The following is a 12,120-nucleotide window of genomic DNA, read 5'->3' as shown; positions in this document are numbered from 1 at the left end:
TTTCAACCACCTTTTTAATCCATCACTTGTTCACCCTCTCTCTCTCCTCACGCACCTCACGTCTCCTTTTCATCACTGTTCCTCTGTAATCATCCCCTCAATCTCCACCAAACCCTAAACCCCTAATGCATCAGGCCATGAATCTATCCCTTTCTTGCGAATCACGGTTCCCTATATTCTCCACCGGTCCCCGCAAAACCTTCCATCTCAAGCCTCCACGCGTCTCATCAGGCCCTGAGCCAGGCACCAAAACCCTAACCGAGAATCTCATCTCGCTCCTCAGAGCGGTCCCGGACTGGGCAGACGAGATCAAAGAGCGTGGGATGCAGCAGAAACGCACTCTCTACACACACGAGAAATGGGTCGAACACAGAAGCTCTCTCCGCCACGTGCGTCACTTAGTCTCCTCCTTCTCTTCGCGCGTTATACTCTCTCTCATCCCTCCCGTCTTCTTCTTCACATCGGTGGCCGTCCTCATCGCAAGCTACAACTCCGCCGTGGCTTTGGAGTGGCTCCCTGGTATCTTCCCCATTCTCAGATCCTCCTCTCTGCCGTATCAGCTCACGGCTCCTGCGTTAGCTCTGCTTCTCGTGTTCCGCACGGAAGCTTCGTATTCTAGGTATGAGGAAGGGAGGAAAGCTTGGGTTAGGATCATTGCTGGAACTGATGATTTAGCTAGGCAAGTGATTTGTTCTGTTGATGGCTCTGGTGATGAGTTGGTCCTTAAAGACTTGCTTCTTCGTTACTTTGCAGCTTTCCCTGTGGCTCTTAAGGTGATTATCAGTTGTGTCTTAATCAATATTCAAAAGTTGCTAGGCCATAAATATACGTTTTTTAGAAGATTAGCCAATAGGCAGATTATTCGGGCTTTAACGAATTATATTGGTTAATTATGTGTATATATATATTACATCTATATATTGATAGTTTGTAGGTTTAATTATAAAATTGTTTTGAAGAATTATGAAAATTAGATCAACAAATATATTGAACAAATTTATGAATTTTTACTAACATTATTACTTAATTTAATAGATTCAGATTAATCTAGATTGATTTTAACCAATTAATAACATTTTAAACTTAAACCGAATTGAATCCTATAAATCAGATTTTAAGAAAATCGGCCGATTTATAGCCTAGGTTGATTTTTAAAACCATGGTCTTAATATTGGCTTTGGTTTGTGTGCTTGTGTAATAAAAGTTTCTGCTGCAGTGTCATGTGATTTATGGTTCAGATATTGCAAGAGATCTCCGGAACTTGATTGAAGCTGATGACTTGTCTCTGATTCTTGAGTCAAAGCATCGTCCGCGTTGCGTAATAGAGTTCATTTCTCAGAGCCTTCAGCTGCTGAAACTAGACGATACAAAGAGAGATTTGTTGGTAGCTTTCTTGAAACCAATTTTACTATGATTCTTGAAACCATTTTGGCACCAAAAACAATGTTTATTTGGGTAACTGCAGGAATCAAAGATGTTGCATTTACACGAAGGTATTGGAGTTTGTGAACAGCTAATGGGCATTCCGATTCCTTTGTCTTACACACGGTTGACCTCGAGGTTTTTAGTCTTTTGGCATCTGACTCTCCCAATCATTCTCTGGGATGAATGCCACTGGATTGTTGTTCCTGCTACTTTCATCAGTGCTGCTTCTCTCTTTTGCATAGAAGAAGTAGGTTTCTCTATTTCATCCTCTTTTGCTTGAAATTTTTTTAGCTAACCAAATCAAAACTGTGCAGGTGGGTGTTCTTATAGAAGAGCCATTTCCTATGTTGGCATTAGACGAGCTTTGTGATCTTGTGCATAGTAACATCCAAGAGGCTGTTAAATCTGAGACTATCATACGTAACCGGATCCTTGCAAAGATAAAGCTCCATGAGTTCAAGCACTCACCAAATGGTCGGCATTAGATCTTGATTTCCCACTGTTGTAAGTGATGCATTTTGTCTTCCTTAAGAGGGGTTTGAAGTATGTAATGGGTTAGGTTAGGTTCGATATATACATATTGTATAGAAACACTTCATACGAGTTGCTAGGGAAACTATTTGCCTTGAGGTTTGTATATATGCATGCGGATTCTACATTTACACAAGTCAATAGTTTGGTTCTTGATAGGAGCAATTTACATTGTTGAATATTTTGTATACAAGAACCAATTACATTGAACTATTGAAGTTACCTTCTAACTAAGCTCTGTTCCATGAGGCGGCAAAAAGCTACGCAGTTTCTGTGTCTTCCTTTTAAGTTTCTCTAGTTTCTCCAAGTCGCCTTTGCTTGATAAGAAGGTTAAGACTGTTTCGTTCACACACCTTCCTCTCTCCACTGTCTGCCTCTGAGCACTCAAACGCATCATTGGCTCTTCTTCCAGCTTACAGTGCAGTGGTAAGAAGTTCCAGCACGTGGCCACAGGTCTAGTCCTAAAATTAACTTCACACTTCTGACAGAACAGCTTCATCAGCATAACCACAGTTGGTGTTTTGGGAACCAAACACCTTCCCTTCGTTTTGTAGTAAAGCTCACACACCCTATCAAACCCAAACTCTTGCATTTCATCATTCCGATAAACATAGAGTGGAAAGTCACACTATAGGCCTCGATCCCTTTCTCTTCCATCTTCCTCCGCATCTCATGAGAGCACTCATCAATCAGGCACAAACCCTCTATTGGGAATTTCAACGAACAGTTAGTGTGCTTTGATCTTGTTCCTCGCTACACCTGCTCCATGGATCAACGTAGTGAGTATCTATCAAACCCATCGATTCTAATCCCATAAGTAACAGAGTTTGGTCTAAATCCTCTCTTCACCATCTCATGGTAGAAAAGCTCTGTAGCTGTAAACATCACCAGAAAAGGCAAAGCTTCTGAACCAGTTAGAGTGTTTCCTTCACTCGATTTCTTTGTCCACGTCAGTAGGTATCTATCAGTCTCGTTGACACCGAACTTCTTCTTGAATATCCAAATCTCGCGACTTTACAGAGAAGGATGCTCATGGACTTGAGGGCTAGCAAAAAATAATGATGTTTTGGGAAGGGATGATCATTGATGATAGTGGTGGTGATACGCTCGATCTCTGTTATGTTTCTTGATGATGATAAGATTGGAGTAAGGAGACGTTACGAATCGGAGGAAGTCTTCTTCAGAAAAATCAAATCGGAAGAAAAAATCGAACGAAACTTAAATGGGAATTGATAATGTCTGGTACAGTTTAACCAATTCGAACCGAAACAAAATCAAATCGGGAAATAACGTTATTCTAAATTCGGTTTTTATTGGTTGGTTATTACTTATTAGTAACCTTGTGCGACGGCTCGAATCAGCTACTATCATAGATAACCAGGAGCTGCGCCGTCCGTCGCCGTCGGTATCAGCGGGAAAAGGAAGTTCCTTTGACGGAGGCTCAGAATATCTTATTACCGCGAGTCTTGATCGTGTATGAATTTTTAGTCGCTGTCTCTGTTTAAAGTTCTGTTATTTAGCGTATGCACGGAAGGTGTTTGACGATATGCCTGTGAGAGTTTATAGATTCTTCTCTGATTGAAAGTTTTTGAATATAGTTTGTGTGGGGAGAGTCTTTTTTTTTTTTTTTTTTTTTGTGTGGGGAGAGTCTTAGTGGATTTAACTTAGAAAGATCTTCCCTTTGTTACTATTCTCTCATGAGGGATAGATTTAGGGAGCATTGAAGGGTTTAGTGAAAGAGGTAGAACTAGCTGCACTTTGAACTTCTTTCTTGTTGCTGTGCGAGTAATGTAAGCATATCACTTATAGGACTGCAGGAAGTTTGGTGGTGGTCGTGGTACTCTAGTTGCAATGACAACGGAAACGGGAAGGAAGAAGAGAACTCCACAGATTCTTAAGACAGATACGAGCCATACGGCACTAAAACTTGTAAGATTCTCCTCCTTGAAGCATCATACTTTGGATCTTTCTTGATAACCATGTTTGCCTTTTTGGAGTAGCCATCCTTAAGTTCCTTACTTGCATTGATATCCTTTGGTTTGTGTTTCATCTCATTGCTTTGTGTTTGCTCATTTTCCAGGCTGAGAAGTGGGTTGCCAATATGACAACGCCTGCAGAGGATGAGCCTGAACAAGAAGTTCGAACCCACGGGTAAAGGAATGTTTCCTTTTTTTTGTACATGTTAATTTGCATATGTAAAGCTGAATATAAGTATCATTTAACCCCTCTGCTTAGGCTTGGACTTGGTGCTAAAGTGTCACGGCAAATGAAGCGTAGACCTTCAGACGACCCTCTTGATCAAAAACTACAAGCCAAGTTTGATGCAGGGAGAAGAAAACATGCAAGAACTGACGCACAGTCTGCTAGTGCCAGTAAGAACGCCGGTGATGACACTGAGGATGATGATGACGAATCAGAAAGCAAAAGCCAAGCGTTCGGAAAGAAAAGGCAAAACAGAAGTACGCGTTGTTAGTACTATAGTTTAGAATCATGGGCTTGTTTATTTGGTTCATTGTTCGAACATGATTGCTAACAAACATAATCTTTATCTTATTTAAAGTTCAAGCCTCATGTTATTACCACACTCTATAGTTCATACTCATACAAAACTCTCTTGGCTGAGTAAACTACATAAGCCACTAGAAAGCAAAAACAAAATATTGAAAGTGAAACTGTACACGAAAGTCTAACTAAACAAAAGAGACTCATCATAGGTTGTTGTTGCTGTCCTGCTCCTGCATTGGTTCAGCTTGAACCATGTCTCTGATGATCTCTTCTACTAGATCATCAAGGATCATTTCACTTGTGCCGGAAACAATCCAACCAACATCAAACCTGAGATCCATCCAGCTTCCTGTTCTATCCATGTCTTTCTTCACCATCTGGTCCAAAGTGTGAGGTGAAGGCAAAGGTAGGAGATGCCAGTAAACCCCTTCTTGTGCAACTTTAGCTGCGATCTCCATGTCTGAGATTAGCTGGAGTTCAGGTTTCAGGAACGAAACCCAAGGACCTGGATTCAGTTCATTGCCACAGAAGTCTATAAGAACTTCATTGATACAGTCTTGAAGGAGACTCTTATCGTCGCAGAGCTGTGTAGGAGAGAAAGCTATGCCATCTGCCAACTCTGGCTCAAGAAGAAGCTGTTCTGAGTAAAAGGGCCTCGTTAAAAGCTCTTCCCAGTTCAAGCCTGAGGATTTCACAACGGCTTCAATGTATGCAAGTATCAAGTTCTTGTCATCCACGCTTGTTTTGAGATTGTTGGATTCGTCTGGTTTTGGAGAATCATCAGCTTCATCGAATCTTATACAGAGTGGTTGTATCCTCACTTCACCTGAATTGAACCTTGTGCTTGTTGTTGTTGGGCTACTCTCATCATCTGTAAGCAGAGGTTCGAGCACAGAGACGGGGCTTAACTTTCCTTGAACATCAGTGGCCGGTTCTTTGCATTCAGTCATCCTAACTGAAGAACTTGGTGGGGACTCTGGAGGAGAAGAGTGCATTTGGTTGAACATTTCCTGGAGAACAAAAAATATAAAACCTCATTCAAGAAAATGGAGAATGTGTTCATTTATCACATACAGGAGCTGTCTAACCCTATTTGATGATTGTTTATCGCCGTCTTCTTCACGGCATTCATACACATCTTCATCAACATCTTCGACATGTCGTGAAATGGAAGAGCTGGTAGTTTCCGATAACGGTTCTGTCTCTGTCTTCTCAGTTTCCTTTGCTTGGTCTGCAAGCATTGAATCTCACTTTTTCAGAACAAATGTTCAAGTTTAAGTGGATCTAGACATTAACAACTATTGATTTATTTTATATGTATTATATATTTATATTATATATTTTAGTTTTTGAATTTAGTTATAATTTTTTTGATAAATTATAAAAGTTATATATACGAAAAGAAAGAAATTAGACAAATTTGTGGATTTATACTAATATTATTGTTTAATTTAACAAATCTAGACTAATTTAGATAGATTTTAACCGATTTAAAACTGCATAAATCGGATATTTAGAAAAATGATCGAGTAATGACCGATTTGCTGCTTATAGATGCCGTCTAAGCTAATTTTTAGAACATTGTTCAGAAATCAGAACAAAGAAACATATTAAAACGAGAAGAAGAAACAAGAAAATCACCTTTGGGAACAGAGACATTGATGGTAAATAGTGTTTCATCATCTTTGTCTGAATCTTCACCAGTCAGACCATCTGTACATGAACCGCATTGCAGAATCTTTGACTTCTCGGTTGTTTGGCTTAGAGGGCTAACCAAATCATGCCCAGGGATCAACCTAGGGCTATCTACTGGTGATGAAAACTCAGGGAGAGATAGAATCTTTCCCAGGATTATTGGCACTTCCTTATCTGGTAAACTCACATCTATATCTCCATTTGCAAGCATTTCAGACAAGTGTTTCCTCGCTGCAACATACAAGCCGGACATAGTCTTCTTTGAATCTTCGCTTGTCTGGACAGTAACCTCTTCTTCATTACTCTGTATCTCTTCTTCCACGCATCGGTTTTGGCTCCTATCAACAAGAACATCACATGACTTCTTACCGACGGCAGAGTGTAGTCTTCTTTTGATTAAACCGATAAGAAACCGAGAAAAGGTTCTTCCTGTTTTGGACTTGTTGTCTCTAGAATCAACATCCAAACTATTTGGAGCAGGTTTCAATACAACAATTTGAGATGTTCTGTTTCTCCTCTCTTCTGATCTCCATTTCCTTCTGAAGAATGTATATTTCCTCTTTGGTACCACCACCACAGCCTCTTGTTTTGAGACTGCTTCAGGTCTTTCTTCTTCTATTACAACTCTTTTGGAATCTCCTCCCATGCTTTGAGCATCTTCATGTGATACCTTCTTGAGGAGCGATTCTTCTTCAGAACTCAAAACTTGAAAAGCCTCCAACAAGTCCTTGCAGGTTTGGATCTCTCCTTCTTTCTGAGCTATCAACCGCTTGATCATCTCACTGAACTTTTCTTCACAAACCTTAGTCTCTACATGTTCATCACCAACAATAGAAACATCCTCAGAGCTCTCAGAAGAACAGGTAAGCTGCATCTTCTCATCATTACCTGGATCAGTTAGTTAAATAAACCCTACATTATTAGTGGGTAAGAATCTTTAAGACTAGTTTCTATGAGAAAATAAAAGAACCTGCAAGTCTTTTGCTACCATGTTTCATATCCATCAAGAAACGCTTCTGGTTAGATCCAAAGATGCTGATGAACACCCACATACATCCTATTTGATTTATACTTTCTCTTCTCCCACAGTTCTTCTCCATAAAACAGTTCACACTAAAATACAAAAAGTAAAGAAACTGTTAATACAAGCAAAGAATAAAATCCTTTCTGAATAATAATAATAAATAATAATACTTGTTTTATATTGATTCATGATCATGCAGTGATCTGTTAAAACTGTGTTTTCAACTTTTCATGATTTTCTATCATCAGTCGCACAAATGCAATGTCATTATTACTGTTTTGAGTGATCTTGAAAAGAACTATATACCTTTCCTTTGGATGCAAGTGAACTTTCTTTTTAAAGAAAGCAAGAAAAGAAGGCACAAAGATTGAAGATTATAACTTTTAGAATCTGATCCGATACTTGCAAGAAGGTTAGTAAAAATTCATTTTACAACTTTGTAGCTGTTTTCCACAAATAGAAAAAAAAAATTCTAAGTAACTAAAGCTCGAAACACGAGGGGAGATGTTGAACACAGTGTTCTCAAAATTAGCAGAAGACCCTGCTGCTTTCTCTCACCAGAAAAAAAATGGAACCACTCATCAAAAATTCATAGAAAAAATATATAACTATTATTATAAAAATTGGAGGATTAGGCATAAAGTTACACGAGTAGTAATATATATATATATATATATATATATAGTAGAAAAAGGACATAAAACTAGGTTTTCAGAAAGTGTAGAAACTGCTAGTAGTATTGCTTTTGTTCACTTCAATGTGCAGCTAGTAGCCATTGAAAATCTCACCAATATTGATATATTTTTGACATTTTATGTGTTTTGTGTGTTTAGTGCCTTCACGAGACTGTAATGAATGTGTTTATATGCGTATATGTATACTTATACAGAGAGAAGGTTTGGTGAAGCTGAAGCAGGTATGGTAATGGTCCTCCTCTAGGAGTTGCAACCAATACCGTGTACATTAGGCCTGGGAATATGAGTTTTTACTTGCGGGGCTCGGCCCGTTTGACCCGCCGCGGGGCGGGTGCGGGTCGAACAATTTAGAAAAATCGATTCGCGGGTGCGGGTGCGGGTTATGAGCATTTTATGCGGGGCGGGTGCGGGTTGGTGGATTTTGAAACGCGGGTACCCGCCAACCCGCAATTTTTTTTTTTTTACATTTTTTTTTTAAAAAATATTTTTTTTTGTAAAAATGTATATTTTGTAAAGAAAATATGGGAATTTTAAAAAATAATAATCAAAATATTTTAAAATTTTTAAAATTTTAATTATAAATATATTATTTATATTATATTTTAAAAAAATTAAATTAAATAAATATTTTTTAAAATAAAAATATAACCCGCGGGTCCCGCGGGTTATCCGCAAAATTAAGCGGGGCGGGTGCGGGTACAAATTTATTTGTTCGCGGGTTGTGCGGATCGGATTTTTTGAGAAAAAAAAACTTTGTAACCCGCGGGTTGGCGGGTCAGCGGGGCGGGTTTGACCCGGAACCCAGCCCTAGTACATGACGAATGTGTCGGGAGGGGTACAGTGGTAATTTTCATTAAGATGGAAATTACAAAGTCAAAATAGTTGATAAAAATAGGAAAAAATAGTCGAGGGAGATATTAAATGAAGGAAAAGTCTAAAATGACTTGCATTATACACATTTTGCTAATAAGTCTGTGACATAATATGAAATTTGTTGTCACTGCTGTGAAATAAATTAATTAGCTGAAGTTGATAGCTAGTTCAAATGACCAGTTCTCCTATGTCAGCAAACCTAGTTTATCTAGATCATAGTTCTCACGCAGGAGATGAAAATTATGGGTTAGGAAGCTGAGGTTGATAATCACCTACTCACATAGTTTAAGTTATTATATATTTATTCTAAAATGTATACAAATATTTTATGTATAGTTTTATTTCGTACTTATACACAATAGTAGTTATAGTGTCCATTATGCAATGTAATGACCATCCCATCAAACGAAAGAACCCTTGTATCATTTGTAATCAATTAAAAGTTTGAAATTAATATATGCCGACAGTTTCAAATGTGAATGTTTATATTTTGTATTAACCAAAAAGGGATTCTGAAGATTAGGGAATGTGTTGCGATTCATAAACGACGACGTTATCTGTTTACAGTACGTACCCAACATATTAGAAAACAAAGCTGTGAAAATGGACATACCAATCATTTATTCCATTGGATTCCCCCCAACTACAATACCTTTTAAATTTGTCTTTTAGACATCTTTTAAATAAGTCTAAAAGTTGCATTATAACGTTATATCTATTGAAGATTTATAACTTTAATAAAATGTTAAGTGGATTTACTTTAAAATAATTTAGCTTCTTAGCATATCATTTTGAATCTTTACCAAAAAAAAGAATAAAATAGGGTGAAGATAATCGTCATATTTGACTAACACTTTCGTTAAGCAATTGTAATCTCATTACAAAAAAAAAACTAGTCACCAGCATGCAATTGATCCAACCGACGTGTTTGAGTAAATTTCCTGAAAATGATGAAATGCGTGAATATTATTCTGTTGAAACTAAAACATCACTAGTGGATGGTTTCATATGATTTGCAGTAATCAACTATCAAATTATATAATTTTGTTTATAAACATCCTTGGCTGTTTGCCAAGCATACACACCAATAAGTTAACGCCATCTAGTTATGTATTGTTTGAAATATGCACTTAACAACTAACTCAACCCATCTACAAACTAATAAATAATATTTGCTTATTTTCAATATTGTATTGGTAATATAGTTTTATACTATATTCTCTTTTGTACATAACAAGCTTCAAAGATTTTGAAAAGTCTGTGAATGATTGAGTTAGGTTTGTGCGATGTATATGTCTCTTGCTAAAACACGTATATTAAATGTCTATTGCGATGTATATTATACTGTACATGTACCGCAAAACATTGTTAGTTATAGTGCATGAATAAATTAAGATAGATGGATTCATATTCAATTAACAATACAATATAATAACCCAGGACCTCGTAGTCCAGTGGTACTACCTCCTTGGGGAGGGGAGGTCGGCTGTTCGACTCGCGGGGAGGGGGAGGCGTGCCCAGGGCCTCATGTGGGTACAGGCAAAGGCTGGCGCCGGGCCTAGGTGGTGGACCGCAAGGTCAACACCTGGTTAATCAAAAAAAAAAAAAAAAAAAAAAAACAATACAATATAATATAATATATGCATATATGTGTGGAACTAATTTAAAGGATTTATGATATTTTAAAACCGAACAAGACTTAGGTTCACCCTAAGGTGAACCTTCAAATTCACCTCTCATCTTATTACCAATCAAAATACTACCTAGATTAATAATAAAATAAATTAATTTTATTTAAAAAAAATTGAAAAAAAATAATAACACCAATTTTAATGATACTAACGCCACTAATTAAACCTTAAAATTTAAATCTATACCCTAAACCCAAATCCTAAATCCTAAACCCAAACCGTAAACCCTAAACCCAAACCCAAATCCTAAACCTTAAACCCTAAACTCAAACCCTATATCCTAAACCCAAATCATAGATTCTAAACTCAAACCATATATCCAAACCTATTAATCCCTACACCCTAAACTCAAATTGTAGACCCTGAACCCAAATCCTATATCATAAAGGTTTGGGTTAATGTTGATGTTGTTTCTTTAGGGTTTAAGATTTGGGTTTAGAGTTTAGGTTTGGTTTTAGGATTTAGGGTTTGAGTTTAAGGTGTAGGGTTTGGGTTTAGAGTTTATGGTTTGGGTTTAGGGTTTAGGATTTGGGTTTAAGATATAGGGTTTGAGTTTAGGGTTTAGAGTTTAGGTTTAGAATTTAGGGTTTAGATTTAAGGTTTAGGGTTAAGAATTTAAGATTTAGGGTTTAGTTAGTGGCGTTAGCGTCATTAAAATGAGCGTCATTATTTTTTTTGAATTATTTTAGATTTTTTTTTAAAAAATAATGTATTTTATTATTAATGTATGTGACATTTTGATAGGAAATAAGAGGAGGGGTGAACCTAAGTTTTGTTCTTTAAAACCACAAACAAGACAAAAAAAAGAATTAAGAATTGGATTGGACGAAGATGGTCATTATACTTTTACCGACTACTTCCTCTGTTCCCAAAATAAGGATTTTCTAGAGTATTCACGCATATTAAGAAAACAATTAATTTTTTACAATTGAATTTATTATTTATTTTACTATACATTTTCCAATAAATATTAACCAATAGTATTCAATCAATTCAAATATTTTCAATTAATGTTTTTTAAAAATATACAACTTTTCAACATTAACTACCAAAATTACCTTAAAATTTTAGAAAATTTATCATTTTGGAACAAAAAATAAATCTAGAAAATACTAGTTTCAAACTTTCAAGAAGAGAGGGGAGCATGTTCCAACTGTATAACGTTAAACTTTATCCTTAGTCTTTTCCTTGGTTAACATTAAAAAAGAAGAAGAAAATATGTGTGTACCCTTTTGTATTATATTTTTGCTTGGCACGAAATTATCACAATTGAGGTATGGTAAAATTCGAGACTCTTTCATAGAATTCCAACAATTTCTCAAAAAGAACAATGGAAAATTGATTGTACATATTAGAAATTATTTATGATAAAAACATACTTATGAAACTGATAGCTAGTCCTAAAATTCATAGAATTCGAAATAATTACCAGTTAACCACTAAATGATCCAACTGTATAACTTTAAACTTTATCATTTATCCTTAAACCTTCTTATTGGGTAACCAAAAGAAATATATAAAATATAAGGTAATGACTGCACATCTTGATGTTTTTCTCTTTAGCAATTACATCACTCGTGAAGGTTAATGCTACTAAAACTCTATAGCACATCTTTATTCGATCTGATCCGCTCCAAAACTAGCAAGATATATATTTGGTGTTTGGATATCCGATTTTTTA

At 36.5% G+C, this 12,120-nt stretch overlaps 3 protein-coding genes across 8 annotated transcripts; 2 read left to right on the top strand and 1 right to left on the bottom strand.

Annotated features, from left to right (window-relative positions):
* Position 1: 1 nt before the first annotated feature.
* Positions 2-2,107, top strand: LOC106349028 (UPF0187 protein At3g61320, chloroplastic). Of its 2 annotated transcripts, none has more exons than XM_013788902.3 (4): positions 2-773; positions 1,205-1,384; positions 1,466-1,672; positions 1,740-2,107. In XM_013788902.3, exons 1-4 carry the CDS (start codon positions 126-128, stop codon positions 1,908-1,910), a joined length of 1,206 nt encoding a protein of 401 aa, XP_013644356.2. In that variant the 5' UTR covers positions 2-125; the 3' UTR covers positions 1,911-2,107. The 2 variants fall into 2 exon arrangements, with proteins under 2 accessions (XP_013644356.2, XP_013644357.2); XM_013788903.3 differs by having other exon boundaries at positions 7-773; positions 1,217-1,384.
* A 990-nt stretch (positions 2,108-3,097) lies between these two features.
* LOC106349030 lies at positions 3,098-4,538 on the top strand. Of its 3 annotated transcripts, none has more exons than XM_048753903.1 (4): positions 3,098-3,430; positions 3,766-3,885; positions 4,037-4,107; positions 4,192-4,538. In XM_048753903.1, exons 1-4 carry the CDS (start codon positions 3,179-3,181, stop codon positions 4,427-4,429), a joined length of 681 nt encoding a protein of 226 aa, XP_048609860.1. In that variant the 5' UTR covers positions 3,098-3,178; the 3' UTR covers positions 4,430-4,538. The 3 variants fall into 3 exon arrangements, with proteins under 3 accessions (XP_048609860.1, XP_048609861.1, XP_013644359.2); XM_048753904.1 differs by having other exon boundaries at positions 3,204-3,430; positions 3,774-3,885; XM_013788905.3 differs by lacking the exon at positions 3,098-3,430 and adding an exon at positions 3,450-3,697 and having other exon boundaries at positions 3,774-3,885.
* On the bottom strand, positions 4,483-7,996 carry LOC106349027. Of its 3 annotated transcripts, none has more exons than XM_048753902.1 (5): positions 7,487-7,996; positions 7,145-7,269; positions 6,103-7,044; positions 5,550-5,692; positions 4,483-5,471 (listed from the first exon to the last, which is right to left on the bottom strand). In XM_048753902.1, exons 2-5 carry the CDS (start codon positions 7,254-7,256, stop codon positions 4,665-4,667), a joined length of 2,004 nt encoding a protein of 667 aa, XP_048609859.1. In that variant the 5' UTR covers positions 7,257-7,269; positions 7,487-7,996; the 3' UTR covers positions 4,483-4,664. The 3 variants fall into 3 exon arrangements, with proteins under 3 accessions (XP_048609859.1, XP_013644355.2, XP_048609858.1); XM_013788901.3 differs by having other exon boundaries at positions 7,127-7,269; positions 7,487-7,986; XM_048753901.1 differs by lacking the exon at positions 7,487-7,996 and adding an exon at positions 7,351-7,440 and having other exon boundaries at positions 7,127-7,269.
* Positions 7,997-12,120: the final 4,124 nt, after the last annotated feature.

Source organism: Brassica napus, chromosome C4 (genome assembly GCF_020379485.1).
Source record: "Brassica napus cultivar Da-Ae chromosome C4, Da-Ae, whole genome shotgun sequence".
In the NCBI taxonomy this organism is placed as follows: Eukaryota; Viridiplantae; Streptophyta; class Magnoliopsida; order Brassicales; family Brassicaceae; genus Brassica; species Brassica napus.
This window is presented reverse-complemented; position numbering and strand designations above follow the sequence as displayed.